Source organism: Carettochelys insculpta, chromosome 2 (assembly GCF_033958435.1).
Source record: "Carettochelys insculpta isolate YL-2023 chromosome 2, ASM3395843v1, whole genome shotgun sequence".
NCBI lineage: Eukaryota > Metazoa > Chordata > Testudines > Carettochelyidae > Carettochelys > Carettochelys insculpta.
In genome coordinates this window covers 248,206,227-248,222,744 of record NC_134138.1, presented here as the reverse complement: position 1 = coordinate 248,222,744, position 16,518 = coordinate 248,206,227, and the positions used below count along the sequence as shown (strand labels likewise).

Sequence of the window (16,518 nt, the reverse complement as noted above, 5' to 3'; positions counted from 1 at the left end):
CTACAATCAATTTAAGGTCTAGTGTAGACCTGGCCTGAGTCACAGCCAGATGCTGATCAGCCATTCGCTACTCCCACCACCCCAAAAACCATATCAATCTGACCCATCCTGACTGCTAACACCCACTCCATATCCCCCAAATTCCCAGTATCCACAGCCAGCACCCTAACCAGACTCCTTGGCACCCACAACAGTCAATCTCATGCTCACAACCAGCATTCCTCCTCGTGTTTCTGGGCACCCTCAGAGACCTCCCAGACTTTCTATCCCCCCTTGGCACCCACACCAGCCAGACACTGTAACACCCACCATAGATGTCACCCCCTTGAGTCTCACCATCACCCACTTTAGACTTTTCAGTACTCACAACAGCCACATGCCCCCCTCACCCTCAGCATACACAGCAGCTGCACACCCTCTGTCACCCCAGCACCCACCGCAGCCAAACGCCCCTTGTCACACCCGCACTTGCTGGAGCCGTGTTCCCCATCACTCTAGCAACTACAGCAGCCATACACCCGTGTCACCTCAGCGCCACAGCTGCTAGATGCCCCCTGTCACCCCAGCACCCACCGCAGCCAGCCGCCCCCCCTCCAGCCTAACACCACCGCAGCCGGACGCTTCCCGTTACCCCAGCACCCACGGCAGCCAGTCGCCTCCGGAGCGGTCGCCTTGGGCAGACGGGCGCGCGTCTGTAGCCAGGGCCGCGGCGCGGTGCTGAGGGCGCGCTCGGAGGGCGGGTTCTCAGGCCCCACTGTGTTTACCCTCCTCTCCTAGTAACCGGCCGCGACTGGCCCGTCCCCATAGCAACCGCGCCGGCGGCTGCAGTCAGGAGAGCCAGGGCGCCGGAGCCGGGGCAAGGTACCGGGGCGGAGAGCGGGTGGGGGCGGCTCGTGGGGTGCTGCCGCTGCCGCCAGCGGGGCGCAGGGACTCCTGCCCGGCGGGAGTGAGAGCCCAGCAGGCTGGCCCCACGCAGAGGCAGCGTCCTCCCATAGTAGTGGGGGTGGGAGGGCGTGATCCTTACCCAGAATGGGGGAGGCTCCTTCTGATGAGTGAGGGGCCTCTGGGCAGTCAGGTGCGCCCCCCTCAGTCAACAAAGTGTGTGTCGCACACCCTGCCAATGACAAGCTTGGAAACATGCTGTTCTCCGCCCCAAAGCGTAGGAGCCGCCCTCTGGGTCTCCCCCGTGTGCGAAGGCATGTGGCCTCTGCTGCCTCATAGGGACCTCATCTCCCCAGTAGATCGGGTGTACTAGGCAGCAGCCACTGGTTCAGGCTCTTAGCTTAAAAGTTACATGAAATGAAGAGTTGAACTGGCTATGTTTCACTGCCCACCGTGAGCCTCTAGTTCTCATGACGTTTCCTGTCATTACCTGTAAGTGGTCATCTGCCTACATTTTCCCCAGCAATGCCCTTTGTTGAGGGGGCTGCCCTAGGACGTATTGGAGGGTACTCAATACACAGTGCCAGCTGTCTAGTTTTACCTGCTCAGGTGCAGCCTGTTTTGGTTTTTATATCCAAGATGCAGCTGATGAAGCTGTGAAATGACTAAGCACCTTTGTTTCAGTTTAAACTGATTTTTTGAAAAAATTCTGGGTTTAAAAAAATCATTTCCCACTGATTTTGTCCATACTTTTGTATATAACATATAGAAAATATTTTTATTAGGAAAATACAATATACTGCCTGAAAACATGGTAGTCTGTTTTATATGCAAAGTGGCCTGTTGAAGTAAGGCTATATTTTAGTCAAAGAGATACACAACAAATATACAAACAAAGGCCTGCATATACTCTCCAAAGTGCATGCACATGTAACTGTAATGCTGAATCTCATCCCCACCACGTATACATTTCAAGCTGTGTAAATTTTTTGCACCTAAAATGAAAGTCTGTATCAGAAAGAACACAAGTATGTGTCCAAAATTAATAAAAAAAAAAGAGGAGAAAAGGCTGAAGTTGAGTGTATTTGCTCCACGTGGCATGGCCCAATTATTAAATTTAAATATACCGTAGCTAATAATTCTATCTCTACAACAGTAGACTCTTTTTTCAAATTAACACTTTGATTTGGGTATTTCAGATATGTTTCCTTGAGTTCAGAGAAGGCAGTATGTTTTGAGTTCTGCTTTAGTTCCACAGCAGACCACACTGAATTCCATTAATTAAAGCACGAATCCACCAAATATTTTTTTCTTTCTGTTCTTGCTTCTACAAAAATAATACTCTACTAATTACCCAGAAAAATTATAGTAATAGTTTTTGCACCAGTTTTCACCCATGTTTGATTTTGAAGTACAGGCTGAAGTTCCCTAGTTTAGCATCCTTGGGACCTGATCGGTGCCAAAAGAGAGAAGTTGCCAAACTCCGTGAGTCAATATTGTCTGACAGCATTACTAACATTTCTTCCATTGCTTTCTGGGCTCTTAGGAGATATTTATGGGTAAATAAAAGCTAAATAACAGCACAGAACACTGAAATCCTGGTGGTTGTAAACAAACTCTATGGGACCATGGGAAACTTGGCCACATCCAAGACACATGGTTGTCCAGCTAACTAAAATCATGCCAGCCCATGGATGTTGCCAGAGAAGAGAGTACCAGACTAGAGAATTTCAGCCTGTAATAAAAACAAATTCCCAGGAAAAATTAAAATAAAAACTGAAAATAAAAGGCCACAAAGATGACAAAAACCACTCCTTAGTCCCATTGCAAACAGAACAGAACCCATTTGCTTTGTCCTGCATTAAATGTTATTGATATGGTTAGTTAACAGAAGTATATATATATATCATTTTCCACAGGGAGCCTTATTGTTTTTAATGTAGCATTAGCAAGTCTATTCCCCAGATTGCTGGTGTAATGTTACTAAATTAATTGAATTAGGCCCAACAATTCTTATTGTTAACTATTAAGTCTACAGATGTAGTCTTTTAACATTTTGGGATCTTAAATATATTTAAATAATAAACTATTTATTTGCCAAGGCACACGTCGTTATTAGTGAAGCCATGGGAGTGGCACTGACCAGAGCAGCTCAGTGGACTTCTGCTGGTTCTGGAACTGGCACACTAGAAATCACCCCGTTGAATGAATCTCTTCTAAATGACATAATTAAGTTTGCAGAGAGCTTTGGCTCTAAACATCCTGAAGAAGCAGCATATGTCTTCAGAGAACCACTTGAATGGAAAACACAACTGGATTATTCAATATTTGACTTAGGTTATGAGATCAGGTAGGTCTGAATGGCACTGGTTTTTACATATATTAAAAAAGAACTGCAAGAAAAAATTATGCTCATTTTGTATAACAAATGTTTGATTTTTTATTGTATTTGTTTTCTCAGTTTTTTACACTGGAAATTTTGTATTCTGATTTATAATTTTTCCCCACATATTTGTAGCACCTGGATTGTGACTTCACAGTTGTGTGCTGAAACCTCTACTGTTTCTTATTGAAGTGGGGCAGAGATATTTACCCTTGTTCTAGAATTTTTCACATTTTGTTGATAATGCTGGTGCAGACCTGCCAGTGCTATCAAGGAAGGAGGCATTAGTGTTGGCCTAACACAGGTGTTTTGTCATTGTGGGTACGTGTACACAGCAACTAGACGTCCACAGCTGACCCAGGGCAGCTGACTGGGCTTGTAGGTTTTGGGCTGCAGGGTAGTTTTGCTGCTCTGCAGATTTCTGAGTTTGGACTCAAGTACCCCATGATATCGCAGAACCCTAGAGCTCAGGTTCCAGTCCCAGCCTGAAAGTCTACACAGCAGTGAAACAGCCAGAGCCCCAGGAACCCGAGGTGGGTTGGCACAGATCAGCCGTGGTTGTCTAGTTGCTGTGCAGACATATCTTGAACAGTGTTTTTTGTTCATGTGAGGAATTAATTTTGTTATGTGCTCCAGTACGGAGATGATATGCAACCTCTGATGAAGATGTGATTTTATTTTGCCCACAGGTGCTTATCCCAAATAAATCTTTTAGTCTTTAAGATGCCACAGGACTCCTCATCATTATCACCTCCATGTTGGTGCTCATAAAAAAATTCATTCTGCACATGGACAATCTGTGGCAGGGATGGTGCTTGAGAGTTCAGAGTGTGGGAGGGGGCTCAGGGTGTGGGGGCAGGATGAGGGCTCTGGCTGGGAGTGCAGGCTCTGGGGTGGGGTGGGGCTGATGTGTTTGGAGTGCAAGAAGGAGCCCCAGGGAGTGTAGAGTACTGGAAGCAGACTCAGGGCAGGATGTTGGGGTGGGGGTCCAGGGTCTGGGTGGCAGTTAGGGAATAGGAGGGGGTTCAGGGTTGGGGTGTGAGGTCAAGGAGGGAGCTAGGATGGTGGAAAGAGCTCAGGGCTGGGGCTCTGGTTTGGTATGTGGGATCTGGGAGGGAGTTAGGATGCAAGAGGAGGTTCAGGGCGAGAGCAGGGCAAAGGGTGCGGGGTGCCTGCTTGGCCAGCTCCCATTTAGTGGTGGGAGGACAGGAGACTTCAGTGGCCTGCAGTGTCCCATGCTTACCTGCAGGAAGTGCCCCTCCATAGCTCTCACTGGTCATGATTCCTGGCCAATGGGATCTGGGGGCGGGGGGAGGGGGGAGATTCCTGGTGAGGGCTGCACAGGAGCAGAACTTCCCATGCTTGTGACAGTGTGGTGCCAGCTGGGAGGAAAATGAATGGCAGTACATGGAGCCGCTTCTCCTCTCCCCTGCCAGGAAGGGCTGGCCCAGAACACAGGGCCTTTATGGGCTGCAACCCCTAAAGCTGCTTTCTTAATTTGGCCCTGTTGAGAAAAACTTAACACAGCTTTTATAAAGGAAAATCATGCCTTACCAATCTATGAAAGTTTTCTGAGTGGGTCAACAAATGTGTGAACAGAGGTGATCCAGTGGATATAATGGACGTGGACTTTCAGAAAGCTTTTGCAAGGTCCCTGATCAAAGGCTCTTAAAACTAAGTGGTCATGGGCTAAGATGGAAGTTTGTATGCAGCAGTAACTGTTTGAAAGATAGGAAATAAAGGGAAGGAGTAAGGGCTCAATTTTCACAATAGACAGAGAAAAATAATGTGATCCCCCATAGAACTGTATTGAGACTTGTGTTCCACATATTCTAAAACAACCTGGAAAAGGGTGTGTGGGGGTGGGGGTGGTGAGCAGTGAGGTGGCAAAGTTTGCAGGTGTTCCAAAATTATGCAAGATAGATATGTTCAAAACTGACTGGGGAAGAATTACAAAAGCTTCTCACAAAACTGAGTGAGCAGCAAAAGGGTAGATGAAAATCAGTGTTGCTAAATGCAAAATTGTGCACACTGGAAAAAATAATCCCAGCTATACATGCACAATGATGGATGTCAAATAGCTGTTAACATTCAAGCAAGAGACCTAGGAGACATTGTGGATATTTAAAAAGCAATCTATTCAATGTGCAGACAAAAAATTAGGGACTATTAGTAAAACAATAAATATAAACAGAAAATATTATAATATCAATATACACATCTGCAGTATGCCCATACTTAGAATACAGCATGCAGTTTGGCTTGCCCCATCTGAAGAAAGGTATAATAGAATTGGAAAGTTTGCAGGAGCAGTGAAAATGTTTCAGGATATGGAACAGCTTCCATGAGATGAGATTTTAAAAAAAGACTAGGACTCTTCAGGGTAGAAAAGAGGTGACTAAGAGGAGCTATGATAATGGTCTATGAAATCATGAATGGTATGGAAAAAGTGAATAGGGAAGTATTATTTCCCCCTCACGTAACACTAAGAACTAACGCGTCACCTGAGGATATTAATAGGTAGAAAGTGCAGAACAAGTAAAAGAGAGAGTTTCTGCAAGCAAAACAAAATCAACCTGTGGAACTCATTGCCAAGGGATGTTCTGAGGCCAAAAGTGTAGCTGCGTTCAAAAAATGAAATAGGTAAGTTCATGGAAGATGGGTCCATTGCTTTTTTTTTTTTTCCCTGGGGCTGCGGAGGTGCTGGTACTCAGTACTGACAAGTACCAGCACAGAAAAAGCACTAGGTCCATCAATGGCTACTAGCCAAGAAGGTCAGGAACACAACTTCAGGCTCTGGGTGTCTGTCATACTCCAACTATCAGAAGACAGGACTGGATGACAATTGTAATGATCCCGTTCTGTTCATTTCCTCTGAAGTATCCGGCATTGGCTACTGACGGAACAAAAGATATTGGCTGTGGCCACACTAGCCCCTCCTTTTGGAGGGGCTATGGTAAAGTGGTACTTCGGTAGATGCTAATGAGGCGCTACCAAGAATATTCAGTGCCTCATTAGCATAATGGCAGCTGCATGCGTTTTGAAAGTGCTGCTTTTGAGGCGCATGCTGCCCATGTAACCCAGGGCTGTTCAAAATGACTCCCTGATTTCAAACGCCCCTTATTTCCAAAACCAAATGCAAATAAGGGGCTTTCAAAATTAGGGGGTCATTTCGAAAGGCCCCTGGCTACATGGGTGGCGTGCACTTCAAAAGTGGCACTTTTGAAACACTCGCAGCTGCCATTATGCTAATGTGGTGCTGCATATTCATGACAGCCCGTCCATAGTATCTGCTGAAGTGCCATATTACCATAGCCCCTCTGAAAGGAGGGGCTCATGTAGCCACAGCCATTGAGTCAGATGGACCAATTTTTTATTTCAGTTGTCAGCTGTAATATATTTTTCATGGGTAAAACATTCATTTGGTAAGTAAGATATAACAGCCTAACGTTTCCTTCTGTGACAAGCATCAGAGGGCTAGCCATATTAGTCTGTATCCACAAAAACAACAAGAAGTCCTGCGGCACGTGACAGACTAACAGATTTAATGGAGCATAAGCTTTCGTGGGCAGAGACCCACTTCATCAGATACACATCATGTTTCTTTCTGCAAACTCTTGATTTTGCAAGTCAACATGGTTTATTAGTAAATAGAAAGGGTAATGTAAATTAGGAGAAGTGTTCCATTTTCAATTCATAACTATGAGTAACATTGTCAGATTTGGACCCTATCTAAAATTTTCCTTTAATAAAATTTCTCTCTTTATGATGCATCATTTTATTCTTCTAGTGGAACAACTGTTCAGTCAGAAGAAAGAGACAAAGATGATCAACCACTGCTGCTCCTAACTGCCTCAACTATCAGAGTACGCAGTTTTGGCCAACTCTCTCGTTTGCTGCATGTAGCTACAGAAAAAAAGTTAAAGGAAGCACAGGCGTGCCTTGAAGGTTAGGGTTTTTTTGCTTTTGTTTTGTTTTGATTTTTTTAAATCTTGCCCTTGAATTTTAAGGTTTAAAAATAAGAGAAAGACATAAACACATAGGTTACATTTTATTTAGTGCTCATTTGGCTCATGAATGATTACTTGAAAACAGTGATGGATGAATCAGCAAGCTTCTATGTTTATATTTTTATCTTTCTTTTGGTCAGTAATATAGAGTGCTGGAATAATGTTAACATTGAATTTCATATAAAGATACATGTATTTTGATTAGTACCTCAGCAATTATAGCAAATCATACAGTCAGATCTCAGTATGCTCAGTGTCATCCATCAGAAGTTATGTTATTTTTGTATACTTTTAACTCAATTGCTTTTGCAGAATTTTCATTTATTAGAAACAACCAACCAAAATATGTTGTGCCTAGGAAGTTCATGGCATAAAAATTTCCAGATCTTTGCGATGAAGCCTTTTAAAAAACTGTGTTACAGTTATTCGGTCAAATGCAGTTCCTTGTCTTCAAACTGTGACTAAAATGCACCTAAGTATGCTAAATTAGACATCTGGGGGGTGCAAGATCTGAGTAACATTCATTTGTGACATTGGTAGAAATCAAGCAAGCTACAGGACTGATGCAGCTACAGATGGATTGGGTCTGATTGTAAAATGCTCACACAGTAAAGGCACACACAGTGGTCATTCTTCAGTGTGAGCCAGAACAGCTATGCACCTGTATAAGAATACTGTCACTTTTTGGGGCACTGAGAACAAGAAGAGCTTATGAAACCAGCTGACACACAGTTGTGTCACTGGTCACTGTAGAGGACAGCTGGCAATCCTGAGCAAGTGATAGTTGAGCCTTTTATGGAATCATTAGGATTGTTGCCAACAAATCTTAAGACATTGTTTTATACTAAATCAAACTTCCGCAATGATGGTTTCTCTGTGAATTGAGCCCATTGACTAGATGTTTGGGCCAACATTCAATTTTATTATCCCTGAAGGTAAATAGTGACCTGAAAGAGAGCTTGATATTTTCTTCTTGAGTCTTATAAATCTTGATGTTTATTGCACCAGAGAAGAGCTCCCGTATATTATTTAATGCTTATTTTAGCTGAATTTTGTTAAAATATGGATATATTAATATGTTTCAAGTCAAAACAAAATGATGTGAAATCATGTATTTCTACTCAGGATAAAACAGTAATTGTTTCAGAAACAACACCCATTCGCTACCTTTTAAAATTAAATATGTGTTCACATTATAAGTTAACGTTGTTACAATGCTTTGGCAGTTAAGGATTTTAAAAATCCTTTAAGATCAGTTTTGAAGTATCATTAGTTTCATGTTGGTAATGTTTCTTATTTACAGCCAACAGAGATCCTATAGTGAAAATTCTTGGCCCTGGATATGGAACAATTGAAGGAGAAGATATGTCTATGCTGCGTTTGCTGGACAGAATGAAAACAGATGATGATCCTGATACAGAAATTAAAATGAAGATTGCTCTTCTTCTTCAACAGCTGGATATGCAATTACTTAACAGTTCTTTAAAACATATTTCACAGTAAGTGCATTTCAAATGAAACTGTCCATTTTTAGTCAGTAAATTTTTAATTTTTAAATTAAATTAATTTTAACTCAAAACCTATGCTATTGGTGTGATCACAAGAAAAGATATGAAATTAATTATCATTATTGATTAATGAAACCCATGAAAAGTTGCAGAAATTAAAGTTATTTTCTGGCAGTTTACCAGTCTAAGTATAGATGTATATGTCAATGCGTGTGTACACAAATATGCATGCAGGACATATGTTCTTTACTTTGGAAACCACTCAATTTAATTTATATGTAAATAAGTCACTAGCAACTAAAACATTTTCATAGAGTTAATTTAGTCATGAAAACACAGAAAAGATTATACTGAATTTGTCAGTTTCATTTTAGTTGTAAAACTAAAATTTCACTCAATAGTCTTTTGCCCATTTCCATTCATTTTTCTCACTGCTCTGAAACCAGTGAAAAGAGCAAAATCTGTTTACACAACATTTTGAATATTTTTGAATATATATTTATTATTACATTTTAGTCCATGTTCTGTTAATTACAGAGAGGTGAGATTAACCCCTGCTGCTGTAAAAAATGAAGTGGATCTGCTCAAACATTTTTCTGGAGAAGGAGAAAATACTGTTCTGGAATCTCTTGAATATACATCAGGTTAAAATTCTACCATTTATGTTTTGTTTGATCATATTTTACATTTACACATGAACATTAAATATAAAACATTTGATTTTTTCATGTGGATGTTAAGATAAGCTAATTATATCATAATAATTTAAAACATATTTCTATTTTTAAGTAATAAAATACAACAACATGCATCTACAAATATGGAGCTCAATTCTTTAAGCTTGATTTACTTAAAAAATCCCACTGAATTCAGTGGGCCTAATTAAGGGCTTGGTCATGAGAAGCGCTGCAGATGTATTTAAAGTGATTTGTTAGGTCAGGCTGGAATGCTCAGCACCTTGCAGGATCCTAAAGGAGTTTAAACTGTTGACATAGTAAGGGTTGAAGGATTGGGACCTTGATTTTTATTAATTATGTAATTTAAAAAAAAAATCTGTTCAGGACTTATTATTAGAAATAGCAATATATTTTTTAAAATTACACAAAATCTGTTGTTGCAGATTATGAATTCTCCAATGGATGTCGAGCCCCACCTTGGAGACAAGTCCATGGGGAAATTTGTTATTTGAGTGTTAAGCCACATGACACTGATCCTATGTATATCACTTGCAGCACAGCAGGAGTGTTTTTAAATGGAGTAAGTAATAATAAAAATGTAAATTTGGTTTAGCAGAAACCTGACTGTATAAAAATGAGTGAGTGTTGGCTGAGGATTTACAGCAGTTGCATTCAACCAAGAGCTGAAGAATTACTTCAGTGGCACTTGCAGAAAGAGAGAAAATAATTGTCATGTTAATGAGGGAGTTTGGAAGATGCTAATGAGGCACTGCCATGAATATGCAGCGCCTCATTAGCATAATGGCAGCCACAGTGATTCGAAAGTGCCGCTTTCGAATCACGTGCCACCCATGTAGCTGGGAGCTTTTTGAAACAACCCCCAGGACTTCAAAAGCCCCTTCTTCCCAAAACAAATCCCTCATTAACATGCCCCTTTGAAAAGGAGGGGGCATGTGTAGACACACCCTTTGTGTTTACTATAAAGCCATTGTAATACAAACTGAAGCATTGCTGTAAACATTTCAGTAATAATTTTATCAAAAACATTAATTTAATATACTTAGCAATATGGTTAGGGTGTCACCCTACTTAAGTTAATAATAATGAAATAGAAATGAAAAACCCAATATATTGTCAAGTTTTGACTTTCCAAAACTTTTGTGTTTTTTGTCTTAGACCCAATCCTGCAAAACCATACATTTGTAAGTACAGGCATGTGAGTAATCTCACTGAGTTCATTTCAGTGGTATTTCTTACATAGGTAAACATCCTCAGGTAGCCATAAGTAAACATCAACCAAAATTAGCTTAGTATTTCTTATGGCTCATTCCGATGTTACTATTTAAAACGTTAATAACCTTTTAAAATGAAAGTCTAATCACTTCAAACCTAAAAAACAACTCATGCCCAATTCAACAAAACACATACGAATGAACTTATCTTAAGCATGCGAGCACTTCCATTGAAGTGACTGGCGCAAAGTGTCTCCAAGATAACAACAGTAAAAAATTCACTGACTCTTTGGACTCTGACAAACAGTGGTATATATAATGTGTCAGTGTTCAGGAATTTCTTGTACACATTTATTTAGCTCAGCCACAAACCTAAATGACTACTTTTGATTCTAATACTCCTTTATGGATTTCAGAGGGGAGGCAAAAATCAGACTTTTTGTGGAAACTCAGTAGCAGTCTTAATATGGATCAGTTACCTCCACTCTATGTTGTCTTGCCCAAATTCATATAGGAAATCTGTAGCAGAGCTGGGAGTAGAACCCCATTTCTTCCTCCCCGTTAAGATAGGGGCCATGGGATCTTTGCTGGCACAGTGGTCAGTTGTGTGATAATCATTGCAAGTTTGGGACTTACATTTCATAATATTATTTACTTTACAGATGGGAACCTTTTATAAAAGCTAAGAATAATTTTAAAAAAATTTTTTTAAGGGTAGAGGAAAGGAAAAAGATGATATTGATTATGAGAGAAAAAGTGACATATATAAAGATCTCATCACATTTTTAAGGGAAAGATCACCAAAATTTGTAGAAAATATGGCTAAACAGGTATGTATATTTCGATGGTATTTTATTTACTTTACTGTGATATAGTCTGTTCCCATATTGGTACTGTTGCCTAGCAGTCATGTGGTATAGTCCTTTAAGATTCTGAGAGGCTCTGATGTATGCAAAAGGTCTAGGAAATAAGAGGTATTTGTGGAGAGGAAGCAGTTCCTGGAGCATGTAGTGAGGGGAGAAAGCCAGTTACATTTTGTTTCAGGGGCTGGGACCAAGGGTATTGTGGAGCGGGTGAGCTTGGAGCAAGCCTCTTCTCCTCTCCAACCAATTTGGAATGAGAGGGCTGTATATATGCAGCCTCTTCCCTCAGAACAGAGAGGTGTGAAGAAGAGACAGTTGTCACCTAAATCATCTGAAGCTGGGAATTATTTGGAGAAAGGATCCAGCTGAATGAGAAGCTGATTGAAAGCCAGATCTGACCTGAGGTAAAGGGCACAGCTCAAAAGGGAGGAAGTAATTTCTACAATTTTAAAGATTAAGCCACCAGTTTTATCAAGACAAGTCCAACTATAAGCCTCTTCCCAGACTAGCTGTGGTATGATACATTATAGATTTCATGCATTTGATGAAGTGGGCTGCAGCACATGAAAACTTATTCCCAAATAAATGTTAGTCTTTACGATGCCACAGGACTTCTCATTGTTTATGTTACAACATACAGCTGTTATTAATTTAAGTACAAGATCCATCCCAAAGAGAAAATTGAATAATGAAAATGCGTAAATGAATAAAAGACATACTCAGATTTAGGGAGATTTTAAGAACAATGGAATCCACAAGGTGCAAAAAAATTGGAATATTTACAGTGCAATTCACCATGCCCTTAGTATGAAATATAAAAATGCAGCACAATAATACATACATTTTAAATTTATTAATAACAGTTCATAATTTGTTACCATAAATCATGTTTTCTACACTTGTATTGTTACACACACAAAATTCCTTATTACACACAATCTGAGGCACCCAACTTTACCCTAAATGTATTGCCTGCACACTCTAGGACATCCCAACTCTACCTTGTCTCTAGGATCAAGGCATCCTACCTCTACTTAGTATTTTAGATCTCAAGGTGTAACCTGGTTGATTTAGGCACTTTCTCTCTTTCACAGTTTCTAGGGCTCCAGAAAAAAGGTACCTAACTTTACCCATCTCTAGCTCTAGGCTCTACTCCAAACACGGGGCAAACACATCTTTCCTGTGGACTCCCAGCTTAATCCTTTGTGGATTTATGGGGTCTCTTACCAGTGAAAGAGCCTTGCAGGGTAATATCCTACTCAACCTCTATTTAAGATCAATTAAAAAAATGCATATGCTAAACACACAGTATTCACCATTCCCACTCCCAATATGGCAGATGAACTTTTCTTGATGGCCATTCAGGGCTGGGTCAACTCGGGGGTTGGGAGGGCTGCAGTTTCTCCACAGTCTCTTTGGCAGAGTGTTGAGGTATGGCAGTTCTGATCTTGGGGCTGTGACCCAGAATTAGTTCTCCAAAAAACTTTTGGACCTCAGTTTAAATACAGAAACTTGAGTCCTGCTTATCTGTGCCTTGAACAACCATTTTACTTAAATATTACTAACTGATTGTAATATATTGTAAAACAGTTATTTAACCAGTCACATTCCACCACCTTAATTGAATGACTCCTAGCCAAATTAATTATATAAAAGAAAGAAACAATCAAAAAGCAAGACAGAGACCATGCAAATAACCTAGTGGTGCACAACTCATGGGTCACAACCCCCAAAGGTGTCATGGATGTCTTGGGCTGATAAGGAGATCCTCCAGAGTCACATGCAGCTCTTTAAAGAGCCCCTACCAGCTGTGAGCACTGCCACCGCTGACTTAAACTTTAGGCAGCAGTAGCCTCCAGAGCCACAAGTGGAGTCAGCGGTGGCAAGGAGCCCTGGAAGAGGAAGCCAGCTGGGCAGGGAGCCCTGGCAGAGGAAGCCGGTAGGGCAAGAAGCTAAGGCAGCAGGAGAGTTGGGGAAGGGGTGTCCGAGCCTGCCTGCCGGAGCTGCACTGAGAAGGAGGAGGCAGTGGGAAGCAGCGGGGGGAGGTGGCAGCTGTGGGGGAGCAGCGCTCCTCACTTCAGTCAGGTAAAACCTGGGATGAGGTGGGGTTGGGACTGACAGAGGGTAAAGCTTGGAGATGGGACTGAGAGGCATTAAGCCTGTGGATGGAGGGGGGCTGGGGCCGGTAGGAGTTAAGGCTCAGGGGTCATGACACGAGTGCAAGAAAATATGGGGGTCGTGGTTGAAAAAAGTTGAACACCACTGATATAAACAATAGAGAAGAATAAGAAAATGGGATTTCATAACCATAACTATTCATAAGGCATTCCTTGCTAGACAGAATGTTATCAAACTATGTTTTCAGTAAGCATCTTAAGATCTGTTTCTTTATCTGGTGTTAGCAAGCGCTAGTAGGATAGGATCTCCTTACAGCCCAATATTACATTATTTTAATGTAATTTCAATGGAATATGAAGATGCAACTTCCTGCTTCTAAGCTCGTGTTTGCTGATCTCTTAATATGACTTCAGACAAAGGCCTCCAACTTTACATTATGGCTACAGGAAAAGGCATTATCCTTACAGTGTTTCTAAAGGGTCACGTCTACACTAGCTCCCTACTTTCAGAAGGGGAATGGTAATGGGGGATTTTGGCAGATGCTAATGAGGCACTGCAATGAATGTGCAGTGCCTTATTAGCATAATGGCATCTACGTGTGTTTCGAAAGTGCCACTTTCTACATGCACGCTGCCCGTGTAGACAGGGGCCTTTCAAAAGGACCTACCAGACTTCAAAAGCCCCTTCCCAAAACCAAAAGGGAAGAAGGGGCTATTGAAATCAGGGGGTCCTTTCAAAAGGACCCTGTCTACACAGGTTGCAAGCATTTAGAAAGCAGCACTTTTGAAACACACGCGGCCACCATTGTGCTAACAAGGTGCTGTATATTCATTGCAATGCCTCTTTAACATCTGCCAAAATCCCTCATTACCATGCCTCTTCCAAAAGTGAGAGCTAGTGTAGACATGGCCAAGATAAATAATATAGCTGAGTATTTCAATAAATTGTTTGTTCTAATTTGGGGTCTCTAATGGTGTCATGACTCATCATTATAGTGACTCTTGCTGGCTACGCTGGGAATTAACTTTCATTTCGCTGAGGCACCCTCATCTTATGATGTCTCACCCTTCATCACTTTCACCTCCACCACTAGGAACCATGTCGATTCCCAGACAGCAGGGTCCACATCTACATGAAGCCCTCCAGTTGTGCTCCATGCCATTCTCCCATTCCTTGTGGGGATCTGACTATCCTCAGTCCAGCAACTTGCCTTGGTGGAAAACTGCAGACTCTGATCTAGCCACTCAACTCCATGGTGGCCAGTGGGAGAAGGGAGACCCAGGCCCACCCTCTACTATGGGTCCCAACTCAGGGACCTGGTACTAGTCATCTCTGATGCATCACCTCCAACACTGGCTGTATGTCTCCCTGGGCCACTTCCCTGTAACCCTAGAATTGTCTCTGCCCTGGTATTAGGACCTGAGTCTGGCAGCCATCAGGCTGGAGCTTGTTCTTGCTCCCCTCACCCTGCCCAGCAGTGCTCTGTCCATGGTTTTGTCTCTCTCAGCCCTCCTACAGCACAGCCACTTCTCTTCCCTTGACCTCTAAGGAGGTGCTGATTCTGCTTTGATCAGTAGTCCTTCTGACATGTGGCAGCCTCGTCCTGACTGGCTGATCGAATACTTTTATTGGCTGGCTCAGTAACCTCTCATCTAATTGGCTGGGATCTGCACAACCTCCCTAAGAATTCTTTAATATCCATTCTGCCCATGTAGGGCAAGAGCCCCACCACAGTGGTCCATCAGAACATAAACTCAGTTTATAAATTTGCATGAAAAATTTATATTAATCCTTTATCCTGGTATTGTTCTTTATGAAGTTGTCGATAACCTTCATTTGTTGCAAGAGTTGTCTTTGATTTAAATGTCAGAGCTGAGAAGTGTTGCCATCATGGTACAACAGGTCTAAGATTTAAGTGTCTCTGATTTCTGTTTGGACTTACACAGTAGCTAAGGTAAGAAATGTCCCATTTTACCTATTACACTAGCATCCAGTAGTGCCAATACAGTTTAAATTATTTTATTGTTCCTATTTACAGACCTCTCTCTACAGATTTTCAGTGGTTTAAAATTTAGGAGTAAAATTAATTACTAGTTGAAACTTGTCATACGGATAAGGATGCCATAAGAAACGTAGGTTTTCTAAAATAGTCCCTTAGGTTTATGTAGCACTTTTCAGCCAAAAGAATCTCAAAACATTTTGCTTGATAATTTATGATAGTAAATAAGACTATTTTATCTAGTTGAATATTCAGAAGAAGTTTCGTAGGAAGAATGCTATTATTTAAACTGAAATGTATCTAATATACCAAGGCTAACAGTCTGCTCCTTGAAAATGTGTCATAGGGGCTACGTCTACACTAGCACACTACATTGAAGTAGCCTATTTCGAAGTAAGAACATCGAAATAGGCTACTTCCACATGTATCATCTACATATCCTCTGGTGCTGGTGCCGTCGATGTTCAACGTCGAAGTAGTGACAGGGAATGACGAAAGGAGCCAACCCGGAAGGAAATGCGGAGCGTCCACACACACAAGCACTCTCCGACGAAATAAGGGGGCAGCAAAGCCTGCGGACGGGGTCACAGGCTGGACTAGCCTTTCTGGGGCAAGAGCAAGCCACTCCCTTAAAGGGCCCCTCCCAGACACACTCGGCCTGCACAGCACGAGGTCCACAGAGCTGACAACCGGTTGCAGACCCCGTGCACACAGCATGGACCCCCAGCTGCAGCAGCAGCAGCAGCAGCCAGAAGCCCTGGGCTAAGAGCTGCTGCACACGGCGATCATAGAGCCCTGCAGGGGCTGGACAGAACATCTCTCAACCCCTCAGCTGATGGCCGCCAT

The 16,518-nt window shown here is 42.0% G+C and overlaps 1 protein-coding gene across 1 annotated transcript in view; it reads left to right on the top strand.

Moving 5' to 3' along the window:
- Positions 1–852: 852 nt before the first annotated feature.
- Positions 853–16,518, top strand: part of ODAD2 (outer dynein arm docking complex subunit 2) — a 189,473-nt gene continuing 173,807 nt past the window's right edge. The window contains exons 1-7 of the mRNA XM_074986287.1: positions 853–861; positions 2,985–3,232; positions 7,056–7,213; positions 8,579–8,774; positions 9,321–9,427; positions 9,904–10,040; positions 11,406–11,522. Of these exons, the coding sequence (XP_074842388.1) occupies positions 3,009–3,232; positions 7,056–7,213; positions 8,579–8,774; positions 9,321–9,427; positions 9,904–10,040; positions 11,406–11,522 (939 nt within the window). The 5' untranslated portion in view covers positions 853–861; positions 2,985–3,008. The remainder of the gene's footprint in view (positions 862–2,984; positions 3,233–7,055; positions 7,214–8,578; positions 8,775–9,320; positions 9,428–9,903; positions 10,041–11,405; positions 11,523–16,518) is intronic.